General features: G+C 51.7%; 4 protein-coding genes across 4 annotated transcripts; 2 read left to right on the top strand and 2 right to left on the bottom strand.

The window, feature by feature from the left end:
• Nucleotides 1-422: 422 nt before the first annotated feature.
• Nucleotides 423-749, bottom strand: TGAM01_v204323 (hypothetical protein; the record flags this gene model as incomplete). Its single annotated transcript, XM_024549397.1, has 2 exons — nt 423-591; nt 655-749. The coding sequence occupies 2 exons, from the start codon at nt 747-749 to the stop codon at nt 423-425; spliced, it is 264 nt and encodes an 87-aa protein (XP_024405861.1).
• Nucleotides 750-7,317: 6,568 nt separating this feature from the next.
• On the top strand, nt 7,318-9,392 carry TGAM01_v204322 (hypothetical protein; the record flags this gene model as incomplete). Its single annotated transcript, XM_018808240.1, has 3 exons — nt 7,318-7,688; nt 7,753-7,964; nt 8,053-9,392. 3 exons carry the CDS (start codon nt 7,318-7,320, stop codon nt 9,390-9,392), a joined length of 1,923 nt encoding a protein of 640 aa, XP_018658511.1.
• Nucleotides 9,393-11,276: 1,884 nt separating this feature from the next.
• On the top strand, nt 11,277-16,108 carry TGAM01_v204320 (hypothetical protein; the record flags this gene model as incomplete). Its single annotated transcript, XM_018808239.1, has 2 exons — nt 11,277-15,412; nt 15,478-16,108. 2 exons carry the CDS (start codon nt 11,277-11,279, stop codon nt 16,106-16,108), a joined length of 4,767 nt encoding a protein of 1,588 aa, XP_018658510.1.
• A 431-nt stretch (nt 16,109-16,539) lies between these two features.
• On the bottom strand, nt 16,540-17,694 carry TGAM01_v204321 (hypothetical protein; the record flags this gene model as incomplete). The annotated part of the gene is made up of 1 exon (XM_018808238.1): nt 16,540-17,694. One exon carries the CDS (start codon nt 17,692-17,694, stop codon nt 16,540-16,542), a length of 1,155 nt encoding a protein of 384 aa, XP_018658509.1.
• Nucleotides 17,695-21,735: the final 4,041 nt, after the last annotated feature.

Here is a 21,735-nt window from a genome sequence, read left to right as displayed (position 1 = left end):
CGACTTGGAGGCTCATGAGTGGTGCCGGAGATGCATGGCCTCATGTTGGTTTTTATGCTGAATTGGCGGTCAAGTTTCATGGCGTATCATGTACCAGCACGCGGGCAATGCTGTAGAACTTACTCTGTTCACTTGACGTGTGTTGGGCCTTTCCAAGGATCATCGTGCTCTGTATTTGTTATACAAACACCGCCATATCTCGCCAAGCCTAAGACACCTCTACACTCTTTACCGAGTTTAGTAATATGGCTTACTAGAAGTACATCATGCATGCTGGAGTGATACCTATGTACTACGATATCCGTGGTTAGCTGCCAGGGGCAGCCATCAAGATCATGCCAAAGCGTTAAAGGTGAGACATGCGCAAGGAGGGCTCTCGGTGACTTTCGTCCGTATCTTGTAAGCGTGTCTTGGCCGCTGGCCTAGAACGGCGAGAAACGCAAGGGACCTGAGACATGAAAGATGCAGCTGCGAAAATCAGTAAAGGATCTCGATGTTTTTGCTGCATTGATTGCGCCTCGAGATTTGCGAGTTAGGCTCCTCCATCTTAGAAAGAGAGCCAAGATTGGAGTTTGAAGTAAAATCATGTGTCTGGAGTGCCGGAGTCATGACTTTAGATTTTCTTCACGAGTAGAGGGAATTAGCCGCCCTCACCGGTTAGACTTGTTCTTGAACTGGTCGAGGCTAGTCTTGGTCAAGGTGAGACAGACAACACGCTGGCGGGTGATGCTGCACTCAAAATGCTCCATTGGCTAGTGTGGCAAAAAGGGAGACAAGAAAAAAACAAGCCTAGATAGCCAGGTAAGGATTGAAGCAGTATGAAACATCGTACAGAGTGAATCGCTCATGATCTCTGCGTTTTGTATCATAATAGATTCGGTTCTGTAACACAGACGCAAGCTCTGTTAGAGAGCAGATCAGTCTACACTCTGGATCGATTTCGTATACTTGAGTCAGTGACGATGTAGCCATTGCTGATACATGTGCTTTTCCTTTCAAAACAGAGATACGACTTGACTCCACCACTGTAAGTGCTGATATCCTAGCCGGATTGTTCGTGGCTCAATTATGTAACTCCAATTGGAGGGGTCCAGTTTGCTAAATGCTCGAGTCAAGTCGAAAGGTATTAATAGAAATCAAAATCCGATAGTATATATTCCATAATCATTGCAAAAGGACCTTATTTTTATTTTCTTGCCCAAAAAGACGGCTTAGGTTCGTTCGCTTTGGCGGCCATTCCGACAATCGCTAAAATCAGGCGCATATCGTGAATTTTTTTTTTTTGTTTGCCCCTACTCCGCGAAGATCCGAGCGTGGCAAAAAAAAGTTCAAGCATCCTGCGACACTACTAGTCTGATCGCCTTCAATAGTTTTGCCAGTTTACTAGACATGTCAAATCTTGACCGACGGCTAAAATGACCAGCCCGTAGTGACGTTTGCGCAAGGGGGATTGCTGTTTCTTCCAGTACGAATAACTACCTAGAATCTTTTGGAAGACTGGGCGGGCGTAGCTTGGCGACTCTGATCGCCCGGACTTTCGTAGCAATCGTTAAGCCGCTGCCTGCCACTAGATGCCAAGGGAGGCTGAATGATCTTGCCAGCATGTATAGCTTGATGTTGTTGAGCCTGGAGAAGATTGACAAACGTGTAAGCAAAAATGGTGACATGCATTATTTTCTACCAAGGCTCCGTCTCATGGCAGAGCTAAAAACATGTGGTCATTCAAAGCCGACGGCAAGGTCTCGTCTCGACAGGCCGCGAGACACAAGCACGAAAAAGTCCATGCACAGCACTGCTAAGTTGGAGCAGCGGGCTGGGATCATGTGGAGAAGGATAGAAAGCCGTGCCCATGATGGATCGATCGGAGGTGCAAAGACTCGAAATAGAATAGAATGGAAGCCAGAGCACATGGAACTTAAGCCGCGCTAGAGCTCTCTCTGGTGGCAAGCACTCTGCGTCTCGAACTTGCATGTGCGTGAGGATGAGCTCGTCGCTTTTGCGCGATGCTACTCGCACTTGCAACGATCTCTCCTATGATGGTTTAGGTTTAGGACAAAGTCAAGACGGGCGGTTGGGCGGAGCGCCTCCCGACTACTGGTTGGCCGTGGCTGACGCTGAACGCCGCCAAGCGACAGGGTCCCAAAATCCTGGTCTGTCCTAGTCAGGGGTAAGGAGGCTGTGGAGCAGCCTGAGCTTCTCTGAGACCGTTGAGCATGCTGCACTGTGTTCCGGCTCGTACTGTGTGCCGTTTGGGCAGTCTTTGGACTATCGTATTTGGGATGGCGATGTCTAACGTTTCTTTTAAGGCCGACCGGACAGATTCGCTTCCTTTGCTGGGAAGCACTTCGCAGAGCATGTTACCACGTGCGTCGTGTCGATCACGTATCGTCGGTCGGACACTTGGCTTTGATGAAGGCTCCAGGAATAGGGATAGGGCTATCCTGGCCTTCTCTGCGGTCTTGCCGTTGAGTCTCGTCATCTCTCACAGAGACATGGTGCCACTGATGATTAGCAGTGCTCCGTCGTAACATGCGCTTCTCGTATGTATCGGCAGCCGGACGACCTTGTGCCTATATGATGCCACCAGCAGATACTGGAGCCCGGCGCTCCGTCCCTGACGCTTGGCAGGCACTCCGACGTGCACACTTGATACCATCCTGCCGCGATCATCGGCGGCGAACGAACAAGCGAGGCGGCGGACATGTGTCAAAAGGGGGAGGGCTTTTGTTTGAGGCACGCTCACCAGCAGGCCCCTCGGCTGGCGTGACTAGAGAGAGAGCTTGGTTGATAGTGCCCGCCGTGATGGAGCAGTTAAGGGGCGCACTGTATGCACACGAAGACCCGCTCCGTGACCGCATCGGACGCTTCTGCAGGAACACACTTTTTTCTGGGCTGTTCGTCCTGAGGTTGCATCGGCCTTTCTCTCAATGGCACTTATCCCCAGTTGCCTTTAACCACAAAGAGCACCTGGACTTGCATCTACACTAACACCCTTGAGGGATGAATCGCCGGATCTGTGATTCTGCAGCGGGCTGGATTAAGTCGCATGCCATGGGCGAGTAAAGCGCAATAGTATCACCGTCTTGGCAGATAACAATTCAGCTATTCTCCGCAGTTGAACTGCTAGTATGGCACTAAACGATACTTCGTAGTAAACAAAGCTGGTGGTATAAGCGCCTTCCGCAGGTCACCAACAGCTCGCCATGATGTCACCCCACCCACTGCAGCAGCTCGAAAGTCATTACTGGATTGTGGCTTAGGGTTGGATGCTTCGAATCGAGCCATGGCGGGCGAGAGCCACAAACTCTCGCACAGACGCACGAGTAGCGCCATGCATGCGTTGAGGTAACCAAGAGCGGTATGGAGTTGCAGCTGGGATTTGTGCCGCCATCACACCAGTTCCTGTTCCTGTTCTTGTTCCTATCTCTGTATCGAACGCCTGTGCACGCTGTGCAACTTCGTATACTACCCGTAGACAGTACATGGCGATGCTTGATATGGTGAAGAGCTATTGGTATCGTCACTACCGGCAACGCCCGTAGATAGTCGTACTGCACTTGCAGCACTGGGTAGCCAACCGCTAGCATGACAGAAAACGAGCCGAAAAAGATGTTCACCCGTGCGCCTGTCTCACACGTTGCAAGTCATGGTAAGCTCGAGCTGCCGAGGTGAATGGCAGATGGGTGGTGGCAGAAGAATGCTAGATCGAGAAGCAGCAGCATAGATGGCAGGCTTGATAGGCGCTAAGTATGCACGGCGTGAGCCCACGAAAAATCCTACCTGTTTCGCACCTCGGAAACGACTGATACTGTAGGATGCCGCAGATGGACGCGCCAGAGAAGGACTGAGAAAGCAGGCTGACGCCGGGCTAGGTGCTGCGGTAGAGGCTGCCAGGCCGTACGATACGTGTAGATGAGAACATCATGTACCAAGTGTGTACAGTAAGCAACAAGAGCAAATTCCTGTCAGCTGCTTGGCCAAGGACCGCGTTGTGTGCCTGTGTTCATGTTCTCTGTTGGCTTCGATGCTCGCGTACTCCTTACAGGTGCGACTTGCTGTACCGCGGCAGGACACGGGGCCGTACCAGACGATGGCTTTGACGCAGGTACAAGCATGTACTGGTGTTGCATCGTGGTCTTGGATTACCCCGGCTGATACTGCTGTTGACCTCCGACTCGGTCGCTGGTCAAGCTGTGGGGGCTCTGGGTCAAGCGAGGCTCAAGGTGACGATCTCCGGGGGCTAGACTGACTAGAGCTGCCACCTAGTCGTACGAACAGACGCAGTAGCGCAGGCTGATCTGGATACTCAAGCTCTCTTTTGCTTAGTTTTGGAAAGAGACGGAGAAAAGCACGGCGCGCCTGGCTGAAGCGAGTTGCCGCGCTGGTCAAGAGGACGAATATGCTGCTTGGTGCCTATGCAGGTAAAGAAGTAATTGTGGTGTTCATAGTTGGCAGACGACAATAGCGGCCTATTGTCTCGCCGAAGGCACGCATGTCGTCGCCCTTACGACAAACGCGTGAGAGCTTGCACTTGGCGACGAAAGGGGAAGAGAGAAAGGGGACAGACATGGAGGCCAGCCAGTGGAACATCAGATCGCCGGCGTACAGCAACGTGCACGTGCCGTATCTTCTGCACGGTACAGCACTGTGCACGCCCGGCCGGTCTCGAACCGCAAGCCAGCCGGCAACAGCGAGCTTGCATTCTGCTGCTGCGGATCTTGTCCAGCTGTCTGAAAGGGTCTTGCATAAGAGCGTCAATACCTCCACCAGCATGAATAGACGCGCAAAAGAGAAGCACTGGTTGCTCGCATAGGTAGGGACGGATTCTGGGAAGATGTAGGTACTTTGTGTTGCTCCGCACACGTACGGAGCTGCAAGTACCAGACCCTGGTGAAGCTTCAAGGCTCACGTCTCCTTTTTGTCCCTTTTTGCTCCGTCCTCTGGTGGGCAAAACATCACCCGAGTCGCTCCGTCTGGAACTTGTGCCCCGAGCTACAGAGTCTTAGGGCGGTGCATACCCCGTACTTGCAGTATCTGCTGCTCCAAGGATGCGCTCATCGCAGGCTAGCCAGATGGATCCGTTCGGGATAAGACCTACTGGTATCGCTAGTCGCGATTATGGCTGCTTTGGTGACGATGCATGAGAACCAAGCAACAGTAGTCGTTGCAGCCGACGCCCGCTCCATTCCCAGTGCCTTGGCCAGTTGGAGTAGTAGCCGGTACTTGGAGATGTAGTTAGGTACCTGAGGTAGGTAGGTACCAACTCAAAGAGACGAAGCACGGCGGATTCAAGCTGCGAAGGAGTAGAAAGGAGACAACATGAGTCTTGCCAATTGCCGTGCTCTCGCGGGCTCGCGGGATCTGCGGGCATATCATTACGTTGAAAGGCCACAAGAACACACGGATTGTGCCCGTCAAATAGCCGATAAGAGAGCGCGACGTGATAGTCTGGTGTTTTAGCCATGCTGACGGATAATATCATTCTGGCAGTCCGAGTAGACGCTCGCCACCTCAGGTACAACGCCGGGCTGTGTGTTTGCTACAGCTGCCTGCAAGTACCAAAACTGCCAGTGGTTCAACGCTGTAGCACTATACGTGCTCGTATTTGATACCAGACCTTAGTACCAGACTATCTATATCATCCATTCAGTCCCTTTAGACCGCAACACACTCGTACAAACTGGGAACATGCAGCTTGCAGGCTTCGCTTGAAGTGCGATCTCTGGGAAGCATGCGATGCGATGCGATGCGATGCAATGCATGCAAGGCAAGGCAATGCAGGTACCGTCCGCAGAAACAACAAGAGGAGCTGCTGCATGCAAGGTGCAAGTACTTGCATGGCTTTCGCCTCTGTGGACGGGACCTTTTGAGAGAGCGCGCCACCTCGTCCAAACACCGACAACACCAGCACGATAGCTCAACGCAATGCTGCACTGTACGGCACTGTCGGTAGCCACTAGCAGCTCTGGCCCAGATTCTCAACTGCTCTGAGAGGAGCCGATGCGCTAAAGGAAGACAGGGTTGACAGGCCGACAGGGTTGCGATGTGCGCCAGTGGCCGGTCAACTGGCCAGAAGGGCACTTGGGGGAGCGGAACAGACAGCCAGCGCTATCTGGGTACCTGCGCGGGTACCTGCAAGCTCGCCTCTGCGACACCATCCACTGCTGCTCAGCTCCAGAGCTCCTGGTCCCCCGCCAGTACCCTGTCGCCATCGGATGTCTAGAGCAGGAAAAAGCTCTGGCCAGCCCGGCCATTGGCGCTGCGACCGGCGGATGCAGGGCCCGTTGGCCTGTGCTGCCAGGGTCCGGCCGGAACAGTGTGGACGGGACTGTGGGTGGCGCTGGCTGCGCTGCTCGTGCCTGTGCCTGAGCCGGTGCCTGTGCCTGGCCATGGCTGCCGCCTGCGAGGCACTCACTCGCGGAAAAAAAGCAACTGGCAGCGTGGCGCCAGAGGCCGGCAGGTACCCGCCGTGTGCTCGCCCAGCGCCTGTGCAGCAGCGTGCGGCGCAAACCGGTACCTGGGCGGTACGTGCGCGTGGCCTCCAGTGTTTGCTACTAGTGGGAATAGCCCGCAGCGTGTCTGTACAGCCTGCAGAGCCTGCAGCGCAAGTGGCTGCCATCCCCCCCTCGCTGGCAGCGGCTGCAGCCAGTGGCAGCGCTCTGTTCTGCCCCCAGGCGCCAGGGGACCCCCCCTCCCCCAAACCCACCGCCGGCTCGCCTTTTTCTTCTCCCAAGTCTCCTGTCCCCGTTCCCTCCTCCGTCTTCCCCATCACCATCCTCGCGGCCATTGTCTCCTCCTTTTTTTTTCCTTTTCCCTTTCTCTCGTGCGTCTTTCTTTTCACGTCACTCTCTTAATCTTCGGCCATTTCGGTTACCGTCACTCTTTCCGGGACCATTCCATTCTTTCGGCTTTCATATCCAAGGCCTGTCAATCTTTCTCTGCTGGGTAGACTCCGCTATTTGTATTGAGCATCAGCTGTGTTCCTTGCAAGGATCCCAGACCACATTCTTTTTTTTCTAGAACTCGCCTCTGCTTTCTTTTTGGCTATTACTCCCTGTCTTTGCCTACTACTCACAGTATCAACATTATATTCGAACCCTTTCGAGCGCCCGTTGCCGCCACTTTTCTCACCTGATTCTTTTGAATCTTCATACAAACCCTTACATCTCTGGGAGGTTCTGACGGCTGTGCTATTGCGACCCGTCTGATTGGGAGCGATATCCTAACGCTCAAGAACCTTCTGCACTCTAACAACACAAATACCTCCTCGACTCTCGACCACGAACGGTAGTACGACCTTGACGCGTCTCCATCGCCATGGCTACCGAGATAGAGCAGCCGCTGGCTTTGACGGCCACAGTGGTTACGCCAACTGCTCCCATCAGCCCGACTGGATCCATGATTCACCACTCGGCATCTTCAGACGGTACCCCTGGATCTGCTTCTAGAGCTCTTCCTTCTCCCACCAGCGCCAATGGCCAGGCCAATGCCGCCCGCCGCCCGCCGCGCAAAAGCACCCTCACCCAGCAGCAGAAGAACCAGAAGAGACAGAGGGCCACCCAAGACCAATTGACGACTCTGGAGATGGAGTTCAACAAAAACCCAACTCCCACGGCTAGCGTCCGCGACAGAATAGCCGAGGAAATTAATATGACTGAGCGATCTGTCCAGATCTGGTTCCAGAACAGGTAATAATCACTGCGTACTGATTGAGTACTGCTCAACGACAATGGGGGCTAACGTTTCTTATAGACGAGCCAAGATTAAGATGCTGGCTAAGAAGAGTCTCGAAACTGGCGAGGACATTGACTCTATCCCTGAGTCCATGCGGCAATATCTCGCGATGCAAGCAATGGAGTCAGGTAAGGGTTTCGCTGGAAGCTACATGGGCCGCACCGGCCTGATTCCTTTTGGTGGTAACAACATGCTCTTTGGCGGCGACCAGAGCGCGCAAGGCAAAGTTTGTAAGTCAATCGCGTTTCTTCTTCATTTCTCCACTCGTGCCAATTCCTGTCTTGTCGCGCGCAATCAGCGGTATTAATTGACTTCTAGTGATCCATCACCTTACCTGTCGCTCTCTGAGCATCGGCAAGTGGACGCGAGTCGGACAAAACACCATGGATCTCATCATTTTCTACTCGCCAGACAAGTGCACCATGACCTATTACATCAACAACGAGCAAGCTGGATACAAAATCGAGTATCCCTTCTCCCATATCAAGAACATTTGGCTCGAGAACGCGGACAATGACATGAACAAGCTGGCTGGCATCTTCATTGAGCTCAACCAGCCCCCTTACTTCATGATGGACGCAACTTCATCGACAACGGGCTTTGATTATGTCAGTGATTTTACCGAGGACCAACAGGCGTCTCAGTGCTTGCTTCACCACCTTGGAGGCAACCCCAAGGTCTTGGCCAACCAGTTGGCTAAGCTGGTGTCTTTGGAATCTTTTATGAACCGCCACAACCCTCATATGCGCCAGGTCCATCCATTTGCTGATCCCCAAGCCATCTCTGTTTCGGCGCCTGTATCTCCCACGCTAGCTCGACCCTCATCACAGCCAAGTTTCGGCGCACACCCACCGCCCATGGCCATGGCTCAGCAGCAATGGGGTATGGCAAATATGCACTCTGCCGCTGGTATGAGGCCCCCCGGCCACAAAAGACAGCGTAGCCGCTCTGTTCCCGGGCCTGTTGACTTCGCCATGTTTCAAAACCAGCCCATGCCGTCATTCTATATTCAGCCTCCTGGAGAGATGGGCGCTCAGCACAACCCCAACATCTACGCTCCAGTGCCACAACAGCCCAACGCTGCCCACAACTTGAGGATTGACACACAAGCAGGCTTTGGTTTGGACATGCGGCAATACCCCATGTCAGCAACAACTGCGTCGCCATCCGAGTTCCCTCCGAGCCCAGGCTACTTCACCCCTGGCCCTGAGGCTGGTGGCCCCCTAGCTCCGTCAAACTACAGCACTCCATATGGTAACGCGTTCCTGTCGCCAATGGTCAGCGCTGAAGCCAACATGCCCACAGCCATCTCCCCCCTGCCCTTTAACGGCCCTTCCGAACCCTCAATTGTTGAGCACTCTCCTCCCATGGCCATGATGGGCCGCCCAGGCTCTTCAGAAATGTACATGGGTCAAGACAGCTCATGTGCTGTGTCGGATGACGGTGTTAGCCTGAACGAGATGTACTCCAAGCACTCAATCAACATGCCGATGCACGAGTCAATGCACGAACAAATGCATGAACAAATGCACGAGCCTTCACCAGGAAGTTATGTACAGCATTCACAAGCAGATATCGACATGGACCAGTTGGTTCATTTCGATGCCGTTGATCCATCTAGTCTGTCACCCGAGGCGATGCATTCCATGCCTCGGTAATCTTGATGGATAATGGTGGTATTGCTGGCTTTGCGCTTCATTTGGTCTTTTGTTGCCCTTGGCGTTGTTTGGATATATCGTTACAACGGAAGGGCGTTCTTCGGTAAATCTATACCAATTCGGAAACTGCATCATGTCTCCCTGCAAGACATCTAGGAGCTCATCTCGCCTCATAAAATTTTGTTCGCCCATACTTTTTTTTGTTAGCTGCCTACTGGTGGTATAATATGTTTGGCTTGACTTACCTACCTGCCATCGCTAAATGCGGCCATGATGAATCTGCATGACGGTATCATTCTTTTAACATCGGTCATGCATGTCCGGTACAGCGATCGTACGAGCTACTTCTGCGCGTGGAGATTTTACTCAGCCATACTCTTTTTTTTTTATCTACCGCCTGCGCGTTTATCTCTTGTTTGCTTGGTGATCTTAAGTTGCTGGATGTATTATATCCGCAAACTCCACATTATCTGCTTCTCCTTTTTTCTTCTATTTCTTCCTCTTTTTATCTACCTCCCCTTGGCTACTCGATGTGTAATTGCCCAAGGGGAGCACACAGCTGTCTCGCATCTCGCGGGGCTTAATTTTCTTTTGGCGCACATCATTAGTCCCGGGAGTTATCATTTCGCTTTGTTTCGTGTTTTCGCACTTGCGTTTTTATTTGGTTTGCAACCCCGGAGGTTGTGACTGAACTTGAACTGAAGTTTTGTTTTATCTTGGATTTTTTTTTTACTAATGGAAAAATCGAGAGGGAAAAGGGATATATGGTGCAAGAGGTGGAAAGACTTTTTTTATTAAAAGTATAGCAGTGCATGTGTGTATGTGCGGATGATGTTGTGTATGTGAGTGAGCGAGACAGAAGCGGAGGAATATGCGTCTCTTCAACATGGTGATGAAGAAGGGCATGGCACTTTTTTTTTTGTAACTATTGGGTAACTCTAGAGTTACGAGGGAATATGGCGGTCTTATTGGCGGCCGACTGTGAACCTTTTGCAATAGTACTTTTGATGTTCAAAATTTGCCCTTGCCTTTTACGTGAAACAACTTGTGTCCATTGGCCAACCGTTGCATATTTGTCAACTTCATCTAGTAGCAATCTTTTTGGCGAACAACAATGCACGCAGCAATGAAGAGATTTCTAGAGCTATGACTAGTATGTGACAACACACATCCTTTGGTCATTGACGTTTACTCGGTATCAAATTCTGTATGTCACTGAAAGCCGTAACTGTTTGGGTCAAAAGTTGATGTGATGTGGTTCTCAACTTGGTTTAAAAATAGAATAGTTCGTTATGACCCAAAGTACGTATCTTTGTCGTATTGGTGTAGCCCTTTGGGCTAGTAGTATTTCAGTCGTATTTGCGGGGGAGCCTCTGCTCTAGTAAGGATGCTAAAAGCGGCACAACTGAGATCTCCCCAGCCAAGATCAAGCCCTCTAGCACTGCCGATGGTGCCCAACACCGGGCTTGGGAGAGCATCGCCGCTTACACGTAATGCGGATGCGTCATATAAGACGCGCCTCGTTTCAGAGCCCGAATCAGGTCGCAAGCCAGCGTCGAACAGCCCACTTTACAGGCTCATGCGATGAGGCGCTGCTGGTCCTTCGTGCGTTCAGGGCGTGACGTCCTGCCAAGCTGGCTCCAGCCTTCTGGCAGCGTTGCACCAGCGTCTCTGGTCTCTGGCTCTCTCTCACTCGCCAACCTCGGGCATATCCCCCACCCCCGTCTTCTTTTGTGCATCTGATTAATCCAAAACCCTGCATCCTTTGCTAAATTGGCTGCAAGCTCAGTATTCGTTACTATCATCTCTTTGCCATGGCATGTCCTCCGTCGTTGTGCTGAGGCCGTGCTGCCGTACCCAACGTCAGCACTAACGTCATCAACAATGGATCGTCGGCACCAGCCGCTGTCTCAGCCCGGCGACCAGCACAGCCACGCACACGACACCGAGGGCACCGCAGACGAAACGAACCATGTAGATCAGGATGGCGCTGAGCCTGGCCCACCGCTGCTGGCTGAGGGCACTTCATTGCCAATGGCTGGCCCAAGACGTTCTCAAACAGATCCAACAACAACATTATCGCCCATCCCGCAGACTACAAACAGGCCGTTGACTGGATCTTCATCGAGACCACGCTTCTACGAGCATGTTGACGTGGATCAAAGCCCATCCGAAGGGAAAATGGCCCAAGACACATTGTTGAGCGAAGGGTTATTGGACGCCAGACCAAAGACCGCTGCGACTAAGACGAAATCGCCGTTCTCTCTCGTCGCTAGGAAGTATGGGTATAGTAAGATAGCGAAGGGGAAGAAGGGGAATCGGAAGCCCGGATCTGGGTGGAAAGCTCAGGCTGAAGCATTCATTCAGAGTCTTTATCAGAGAGTGGTTTTGGAAACCATCCTTCGTCGCAAACCGCTGCCGCCCTCCAAAGATGGGCGTCATATTCCTCTTAACCCATCGGGCGTCGATCCCGGTGGTCTGATAGATGAACGCAGCAATCAGCCTTACATTAGCAACTTTATTCGTTCCAGCCGCTATACGATCTACAATTTCATCCCGAAGCAGCTTGTCTTTCAGTTCAGCAAGCTTGGAAACTTTTACCTCCTTATTATGGGCATTCTTCAGGTAATTCCTGGCCTGAGCACTGTTGGGAAATACACAACAATTGCTCCACTGGCTGGCTTCGTGGCCTTTAGCATGGCCAAAGAGGGCTATGACGACTACCGGCGATATCAACTCGATAAGGCGGAGAATCGCAGCATGACCTGGGTCTTGGCCCACGGTGTAAGAGAAGGGAGAGAGAGGCCACGAATGTCGGTATGGAAGAATAAGCTAAAGATAAAGCGAAAAGGCACCAAGAAACGACGCGGAGCAGATGAGGAGGATGTTATTCTGCAAGATATCGAAGAAGGAGCCCTTGCTAGATTGGACGACACGAACGACTGGATGTATGTGCAGTGGCAGCATGTCCAAGTAGGTGACATTGTACGACTCCGTCGCGACGAACCAGTGCCCGCCGATATGGTCGTACTTCATGCTACGGGGCCGAACGGCGTCGCATATATCGAGACAATGGCATTGGATGGCGAAACGAACCTTAAAGCCAAGCAGGCTTGTCCTCTGCTTGCAGATAAATGTGACACAGTGGATGGGCTCCGATCGACTCGCGCTACAGTGGTATCCGAGGATCCCAATCTTGACCTGTACAACTATGTTGGGAAGGTCGGCATCGACGACGGTGAAGCCGTACCTTTATCATTGAACAATGTTGTCTATCGAGGCTCTATCCTGCGAAACACTGCAATGGCCATTGGGCTTGTGATCAACTCGGGCGAGGAATGCAAAATTCGCATGAACGCGAACAAGCATGCGCATGCCAAAAAGCCGGCAATGCAGTCTACAATTAACAAAATGGTCCTTGCTCAGATCTCCATTGTCATCTCTCTCACCATTGGATTGAGTATTGGATACCTCAGATGGCACAACGACACAGAAGTGAAATCGTTCTACATCGTCGAAATTCCCTTATTCGACGCAAGCGTACCGTTTAAGCAAATTTTCTTTGGGTTCTTGATTATGTTTGGAAGTTTAATTCCGCTCTCGCTTTATATCAGTCTGGAAGTCATCAAAATTGGTCAGCTCTTCTTGTTGCAGGACGTGGAAATGTACGATCCGGTCACGGATACTCCCATGATCGCTAACACCACGACCATTTTGGAGAATCTTGGTCAGGTGAGCTATGTGTTTACAGACAAAACGGGAACTTTAACAGAGAACTTGATGCGCTTTCGGAAATTGAGCGTTGCTGGTGTTGTTTGCCTTCACGATATGGATACTCAGGACGATGAGACGACCAAGATGAAGTCTCGCGCAAAGGGAAAACAGCCTGTTTTGACGACATCTACTATGATGGGCCAGGGGGAGGGTGACGAGATGGGGGAGGCACATTTCTCTGGACAGATGACGGATTTGAATAACTTGGCTCCGGACATGAAAACCGAAGAGCTACTTGACTACATCCGTCGACGGCCCAACACCCCCTTTTCCCAAAAGGCTAAACAATTTTTGCTTTGCATAGCCCTTTGCCATACCTGTTTACCGGAGACCAACGAAAGCGGAGATATCGAATACCAGGCCGCATCTCCTGACGAACTGGCCCTTATCGAGGCGGCTCGGGACTTGGGATACGTGCTCATCGACCGTCCGGCGCAGTCCATTAAACTGCAGATGCAAGATACGGATGGGGCACTACAGACAGAAACATACCAGGTGCTGGATGTGATTGAATTCACCAGCAAAAGAAAGCGAATGTCAATTATTGTTAGAATGCCTGACAACCGGATTTGTGTCTTTTCTAAAGGCGCGGATAATGTCATAATGTCTCGTCTCAGGCTTAACCAAGTTGCTGCGCAAAAGGCCAAAGATGTCAATCGCCGAGCAAGCGTGAGAAAAACGTTTGAACAGGACAAAGCAATCAAACGCATGAGCAGCCAAATCGTCAGAAAGTCTTCAGTTCGCAACAGCTTTGGTTTGGACCGGAGTAAATCAAGCGCTGGGCTCGAAGGTTTAAGAAGAAGTATGAGCAGGCGGTCTACGGATCTTAATCGGCTCTCACAGGCTGAAGGTGTCGCCTCGTGGCTGCACAGGCGAAATACAGAGGACATGATAACCCCTCGGCCTTCAACTGATGTGCTACGGAGCCCGAGACAGAGCTTGGGACGCATGTCATCATTTGACTATAGGGATTATGCTGGCGAAGACGATGATAGAATAGACGAATTAGTGGCCGCTGATGAATCGATGATCTTTGAGAGGTGTTTCCAACACGTGGACGACTTTGCCGCAGACGGGTTACGAACACTTTTATATGCCTATCGATATATCGACGAAGAAACGTATACTGAGTGGAAAAATCAGTACAAAGAAGCAGAGACTAGCTTGGTTGACCGCCAAGAACGCCTCGAAATAGCGGGAGGGAAAATCGAAGAGGAATTTGAGCTTGCTGGAGCTACAGCTATTGAAGATAAGCTCCAGGAAGGAGTTCCGGAGACAATTGAAAAGCTGATGCGTGCAAATATCAAAGTCTGGATGCTCACGGGCGACAAGAGAGAGACAGCCATCAATATCGGCCATTCAGCGCGCGTTTGCAAACCGTTCTCGGAGATTTACATCTTGGACGCCTCCACGGGGAAACTTCAAGATGCCATAACAACAACGCTCACTGAAGTCGGACGGGGCATGGTGCCTCACTCGGTCATTGTTGTGGATGGACAGACATTAGCCACAATTGACGCTGATGACGATCTTTCCGCCTTATTCTACGACTTGATTGTACGGGTTGACTCTGTCATCTGCTGCAGGGCGTCGCCTTCTCAGAAAGCCAATCTGGTCAAATCTATAAGGCGATTTGTGCCAAAGAGTATGACTCTGGCAATTGGCGACGGAGCAAACGACATTGGCATGATTCAGGCTTCACATGTGGGCATAGGAATTTCGGGGCGCGAAGGTCTTCAGGCGGCGAGAATAGCCGATTTCTCGATTGCCCAGTTCCGGTTCCTTCAAAAGCTGCTATTTGTGCACGGTCGATGGAACTACATCCGGACGGGCAAGTATGTCTTGGCCACGTTTTGGAAGGAGACCTTCTTCTACCTCATACAGGCGCAATTTCAGCGTTTCACTGGCTACACAGGCACTTCACTTTATGAATCGTGGAGTCTTACGGTTTTCAACAGCGTGTTCACGTCTCTGCCTGTGGTCCTGCTCGGTATTTTCGACAGAGATTTACAGGCGTCGACGCTATTATCTGTACCGGAGCTGTATACTTTTGGCCAGCAGAGGCAGGGATTCAACCTAAAGCAGTATCTGGGCTGGATGATTCTGGCCGTTGCAGAGAGCTTTGTCACGTTTTACTTTATGCTAGGAGCGTTTGAGAGCATTCTGTTTACGGAAGACAATACCCTTTATGCTATGGGGACGATATGTTTCAGCGCTGGTGTGATTTTTATCAATGTGAAGCTACTGTAAGTGATCATGAAGTGCGTCATATATGGAGGAGGCATTGTACTAATCGGCTCTTTTTACGTAGGCTTCTCGAGTTTCACAGTAAAACGTTGATTCCGCTGATTGGACTCGGTCTAGAAATCACTGGATGGTTTCTCTGGAACTTGATTCTTTCCGCTATATATCCGAGAACAATTGGTCCCATCTCGGTGAGGGATGCCTTTTTGCATGCTTTTGGGGATCGGCTATCCTGGTGGACGACGCTGCTTCTCACATTATTCACCCTCATCATAATAGAGCTGGCTGTACAGGCTATTCGACGAGTGTACTGGCCAACCGATCAGGATCTGATGCAGCGCATAGAGAAGGATACCAACTCGAAGCACATATTGAGACAGTACGCTGCTGATGGAGCTGGAGACCTGGAAAGGGGCAAGGCTCAGACACAGGGCATCGAGTTGGAAGAAATAGGGTTACAGCCTGATCTTCAGCGAGAGGAGGGGGCCACACTGCTGACGGAACGGGAAAGAAGTGTAGAGAGAAGCCAAAGCCCCCAGCCTATCAGCTCAGTGCCGAGGAGAAGCTTTCAAGATTTGGGTCCGAGGAGGTCGGTTAGGATGAGCCACGACGACTATCGGCCGCCGAACTTTATGCCGCTAGCGGAAGAGAGGGAAATTCCGTATGAGGACGCTGAGGAGACAAGGGGCGGTACGTGAGAGCCTTTCTCCTTGGAGAAGTTAAGAGGATTGAGGGAATACAGGGGGGAACGATACCACTCTTTCTTGATTCGGCGATGGTGATATACGTACATTTGCATTTTTAGAACCTTTGATACAAGCGGTTCTCATTGGTAAGGGATTGGTTGCAGTTCTTCTTTTGTTTCAACGTTTATGGTTGAATGTTTGGCAGGCGATACGGTATATGATATGACAGCATGATTATATTGTTAGGTACTATAGTAGAATAACGAATCATGATTTACACGCATTACAGATTCGGGTATCATGCTTGATACGTAACAAACAATGGAGAGAGTCTGCGAAGAGATGGATAACCGAGCAACCAAGTAAAAAAGGCAATGACTCGTCCGATGCAAACGAGAGTCACAAAAACCGTTGATACGAACACGAACACGAAAACATCGTCCTTAGCACTCATCATCACCCACCGTTTCATCCACTCTCACTAATATCTTACCGCTTGCATGCAGCCCGCCCAGCTTGGCATATGCCTCCCTGACATTCTCGAAGCGCCAGACGCTGTCCCTGACCACGCGTATCTGGCCATCCCGCAGCATCTCGGCAATGCGCTCGCGATCCTCCAGCGTCGGCTCCATCATCGAGACGCCCCGCCAGAGACGGCCGACGCCGCCGAGCCAGCGGCTCACGGGCCACCACTCATTGAGCTGCATCTGCCATACGGCGCGGAGGAAGGCGGGGATGGAGAAGTCGGGGGGCTTGATGCCGACGGAGGAGTAGATGCCTGAGGGGATGAGATAGGCGATGGAGTTGACGTAGAGGGATTGGTGGCCGAGGGTGTCGATGATGGCGTTGAAGGGGTTGGCGTGGAAGGTCTGCGCGAGATGTGCTGGGAGGTTGTTGTTCTGGTTCTTGTTGTCAGTGTGCTGCGTGTAATCGATGACGAAGTCTGCCCCGAGGCTTTCGACGAGCTGGACGTTTCTGGCGCTGCAGATGCCGACGATGAAGCCCTCTGGTCCAACGACCCGGCGAGCCATCTGCACGGCCATGGTGCCGATGCCGCCGCTGGCAGCGTTGACGAGCACGCGGTGGCCTGGCTTGAGGCCAGCCTCGATGACTAGCAGATGGGCAGTCATTCCCGTGAGAAGACAGCCAGCTGCGTCGGCGAAGGAGGCCTGTGGGGGCTTGTGGACGGCGAAGCGGGCGGGTAGGGAGACGTATTCGGCGAGGGCGCCGCAGCCGGTTGGGAGGGCGTGGCTGGCGGGGATCATGGCGATGATTTTGTCGCCTTTGCGGAAACGAGTGCTAGTAGTAGACGTAGTAGTGGACTCAGACTCGACGGCGTGAGGATGCCAGACGTCGTGGACGGTGCCGGAGAGGTCCATTTCGGGGATGCAAGTCTTGTTGCGCAAAAAGGTTGGGATGAGGGACATTTGGAAGATGGCGCCGGGGTTGAGGCCTGCGAAGGAGACTTTGATGAGGATCCATTCTTCTGAGGCTTTGAGGGGAGGAGGGAAAGTTGGTATGGGGTGGGAGGAGAGAGATAGGATGTCTGTTGGGGAGCCGCGGTGGGAGAACGTCCAAGCTCGGGATGTGGTTGGCATGGTGTTGAGGCTTGCTGTTCTATGAGCGAGAGAATTGTAAATCCATAGACTTATCAGTAAAGCTTTCACGTCTACTGTGGTGATGAGGGACGAATGAATATTGAGAGAGACGATTCCATCGAGGTGGTAGTTGCTCGTGCTGGTAGGCTGGCTCTGGCTTGGCTTGGCAGCTGAAGCTGAGTTGAAGCCTACTCGTATGAAGAGTATTATTTGCCTAGTTTTGGATCTGGTCTAGAGGCGTCTACCCCCCTCCTTCAGCTTCAGCTGCAGCTGTAGCACATGAGCCTAGAGCAGATGTAAGTCGAGTCCATAGGTCCAAAATGCCATTTACTGTCTTGGGATTTGGCTTGGCGGGTTGCCGTAAGGGGGGCTGTAATACGCCACAAACCAACATGAACTTGCTAGCAAAAGGGAACGTTGCTACACAAAGCCACTTAGAGAGATGACATACACAGCTTTAGCAAGGGGGTTTAGATTCAGAAATAGTGCTGCCTATAGTAGTTGCTACAAGAGTTGATAATTCTGCAGCCTATAATAAGGGTAATTGTAATAGGAGCTTATGAGGTGGTGGGTTGTTAACCTTGATAGACGATACGCAACGGCGATACGCAACACGATACGCCGTAAAAGAAAGGACACTAGAGTTTTGCAAGTAGTAAGTGCATGTCCCTGGTCAGAGCGAGCGACCAATGCTCTGCCCAGACAGGGAGCCAGCAGGAAACAATGCAAAACATCTCAAGTGTAGTACGCGAACTACCTAGTTGCCGCCGAAGCGATCGGCTTTCAGTGGGTCGCCCGCTGGTTTAATTTGTGTGCCTGGATGATTTTAATCAATCGGCTGCAGAATTGATGGCTGCCTTGTCGCCTTGTCGCCTTGTCGCCTTGCTGCCTTGTCATCGAAACGCCAAAGCAACTGAAACAACCTGCAGATTGCATCATGAATTGTGTTGCCTGTCAGGCTGCCTTATTGCGACCTGCGGATCGCGTTTTCGTCCGCCAGGCACTAGGATTGACGGCATTGCAAAGTCCGGAAGTCTGGAATCGTTGCTGGCAATGTTGAGCGCATATCCCGCGTTCACGGCTGAGTTACGAGTGCGTGAAAGCTGCAGGTTTGATTCAAGTGCGCGCGCTTGTCTGAAACTCCGCCACGAACGCCCAACAAGGCAAGAGGACATGTATCAAGCGGCTTCATCCGCGGAGCTAGAAACGGGAGCTGGCCCAACATCATGAGCAATACGCGAACTCCGAGCAACTGCTAGACTAGGCAATAGTGCGTAGTGCCTGTATACTTAGTAGCACTTGTGTATGTAATAGCCTCTGCGCAGGCACGCCGTATGAATCTTCTGGAACACTCGCCTTCCAGGGGTTTGGGTTGGTATTCCCATTTAGATCCGGCAGCTGAGGAGTCATGCCGGGAACGTTGCAGGCTAAAAAAAGATCAAGCAATTTCGGCTGCACGTCCCCATCAGGGCCTGTATCGCAATACGCGATGTTCGAGCTGTCATAAACGTCATCGAGTTATACTATCAGTATGCTCTAGTTCCAGGGTCCAATCTGTAGGATTTTGCATGTGCTCAACCTTGGCTCCGGGATTTGTGTGTAAGTCTACTGACGTAGCATGTCTATCATCAACATCAGCACATTTAGAGTTGCACATGATGCAGGTATGGTGCCAGGAACACGTATTACAATAACAGCCAGCTGCAAATAGACGTGAAATGCAAATCGTCTTGTCTAAATCTGGCTCAACTCATCACAAGCCACGTATATGCCGACGGCCATGTCTTCTGATTTGACTCACGCCCCTCCGCTGGACCTGAGGACCGGGGTGCGGACTTCCGAGCGGATTCGGGTGGGTTTATCCGGTATTCTCGGGCGACGGCAAGGCCCCGAACCCCGGGGGCCAGATTTGATAATTGACGTCCCATTATGGGGCAGCTTGAAGCTTGGCGTGGCCCTTTATTCAGAGGAACAGCGCCGGCGCAACGCCGCTTGCTGAGAGGCGTCAATAGGAAGATGGAGGGTGGGAAATAGGGACGCCGCGCGGGCGATACGCTGGAAAGCCCAACACGAGCAAAGCGACGCTGCCAAACACCATGGCTGTCGAGATGGCCAATCGGCATCGCCTTTGATAGTCGATTCGATTTAGAGTTGCAGGTGGCAGAAAAGAGTCATCCCGCGCTGATCTCGGCCCTCATCTCTAAAATTGTGTAGGCGCTTTGTCTCGGTCGCGAGGAACAAGAGTTTGTCTGCAGCGTAGAGTCACTGTGGTCACACGCCAGCAAGATTCGGTACCGCGAGGCTGCGAGTAGCCCAGTGCCGGACCTGAGGCCTACTTTCTTGGTATTTCGGATCCGATCCGGCTCCTGAAGATTCCGATGCAAGCGTTGTTCTCCCCATAAACGAGATGAGCATCGAGGGAGACAAAGAACAGCGGCCAAGTAGTCCGCAACGGGGTTAATTGGAGGCCTTGCTGGAAATGAGAAGCATCCTCTTATCCCTTTCGAGGCTGTGATTTGATATAGTCGAGACAGCGGCCGCGTATACCGTCCAGTCATGGTGCTTGGTAGCGCCAGCAGAGACGAAGCTCCATACGCGGCCTCGACTAACTCATACATGTAGTAGCATCAAGATTGTTCGCGGCAACCATCGCCGGTGCCTGTTGCTACTAGCATCTCTTCGTTTACGTCGTTTAGACCGTAAACTGCCCGGCTTAGAAGGCCGGTTTTAATACCTCGACTGAGTCATCAGTGGTGTAGCCTAGCTTCACAGCCGTTGCGCACTGCCACGCCTCAGGTTTTGCCAATCCTTCTATGCTGCCGTCTCCCCTGTAGTGCTGAGGTCGGGGCCCTTTTTGAGGTAGTTATGATAATTTCTCGGACCAGTTGCGGGCGATACGTCAGAAATGTGAGCACAAGAGAAATGAGCCATGACGATGCCGGGATTTAGACTTTTGCGTATTCCCTGCTTCCTCTTTGGTGGTTTTTGGTCTCTCTCAGCTCGCTGGAGAAGACAGACTCAAAGAGGTTTGGTCGCGTCACCCACGCACCACAAAAGAGATCCACAGCCTCCTGCTATCGAATAATACGGGAGAATGATTACCAAAGTGCGGATTCGCTATCTCGAAGGAGAAACATGTACCTGAACAAGGGAGGTTGTATGGAGCAGTACGGGCGAATCCGCTGCTTGTCGTGTGATACAACCGCCAACAGGCAGTGTGTATATAGTAGTCGCTTGATCCATACCTATCCGCTGATTATTAACATTCAATTTGGAAGAAAAAAAGGTTGAGGTTGAATTGGAGCTATAATATTTTTGTAGGTAAAGCTTAGGGAAGGAAAGAACTAAACGCCCAAGGAGCGCTTCCTTCCATCCTGAATCTTTAGCTGCCGAGCTGACAACCTATTAAGCTTTACTGCCTGAGGTACACAATTCTCTCTCATCTTTCTTTACTTCATCTTTTCTTCTTCGTCTTCTCTCCTTGATCCCAACTTTCTTCGAACTCCAAGGCCTCTCAATTGGTTTCAGTTAGTTTCCACGTCTCTTGGGTTCCCCGCTGCGCAAGTTCCGCTGACCAACCAGCTCCAAGCTGAGAAGCTCTGGAATTTTCTCTCCGCGGCCTCCGTCCATTCGATAGTGGATGCGATAGCCGAGTACGCGAACCTTGATTATACCTGGATTCACTGAGGGATTGATCGCATTGATTGATCCTGATCCTGCTACTAACAGGTACCTGCTGCTACTATCCGGCAAGCAACAAGCCACTGCCCAGGAATCGCACCACGCCGCATCCGCCGAGCGCTGAGAGGCCCCGGCTCGCAGCTAAATAACGCCAAGGGCCACTGACACACGCGATCACACGCACACACTGCCGCTTCCCACCTGCTCGGTATACATCGTACAGCCCACTGTGCTGTATTATAAATTTGCGGCCGGTACCTGGCGCTGGAAACCGCTAGGTCGCGCTGTCGGGCACATCTCGACGGAATAACGGACATAGTCTACCGACGTCATTTTAGGGCTCTGCTTAGAGCTCTCAAC

Source organism: Trichoderma gamsii (assembly GCF_001481775.2).
Source record: "Trichoderma gamsii strain T6085 chromosome Unknown Scaffold_12.2, whole genome shotgun sequence".
Lineage (NCBI taxonomy): Eukaryota > Fungi > Ascomycota > Sordariomycetes > Hypocreales > Hypocreaceae > Trichoderma > Trichoderma gamsii.
Note: the sequence above shows the minus strand (reverse complement) of the source record. Positions and strands in the feature narration are given on the sequence as shown.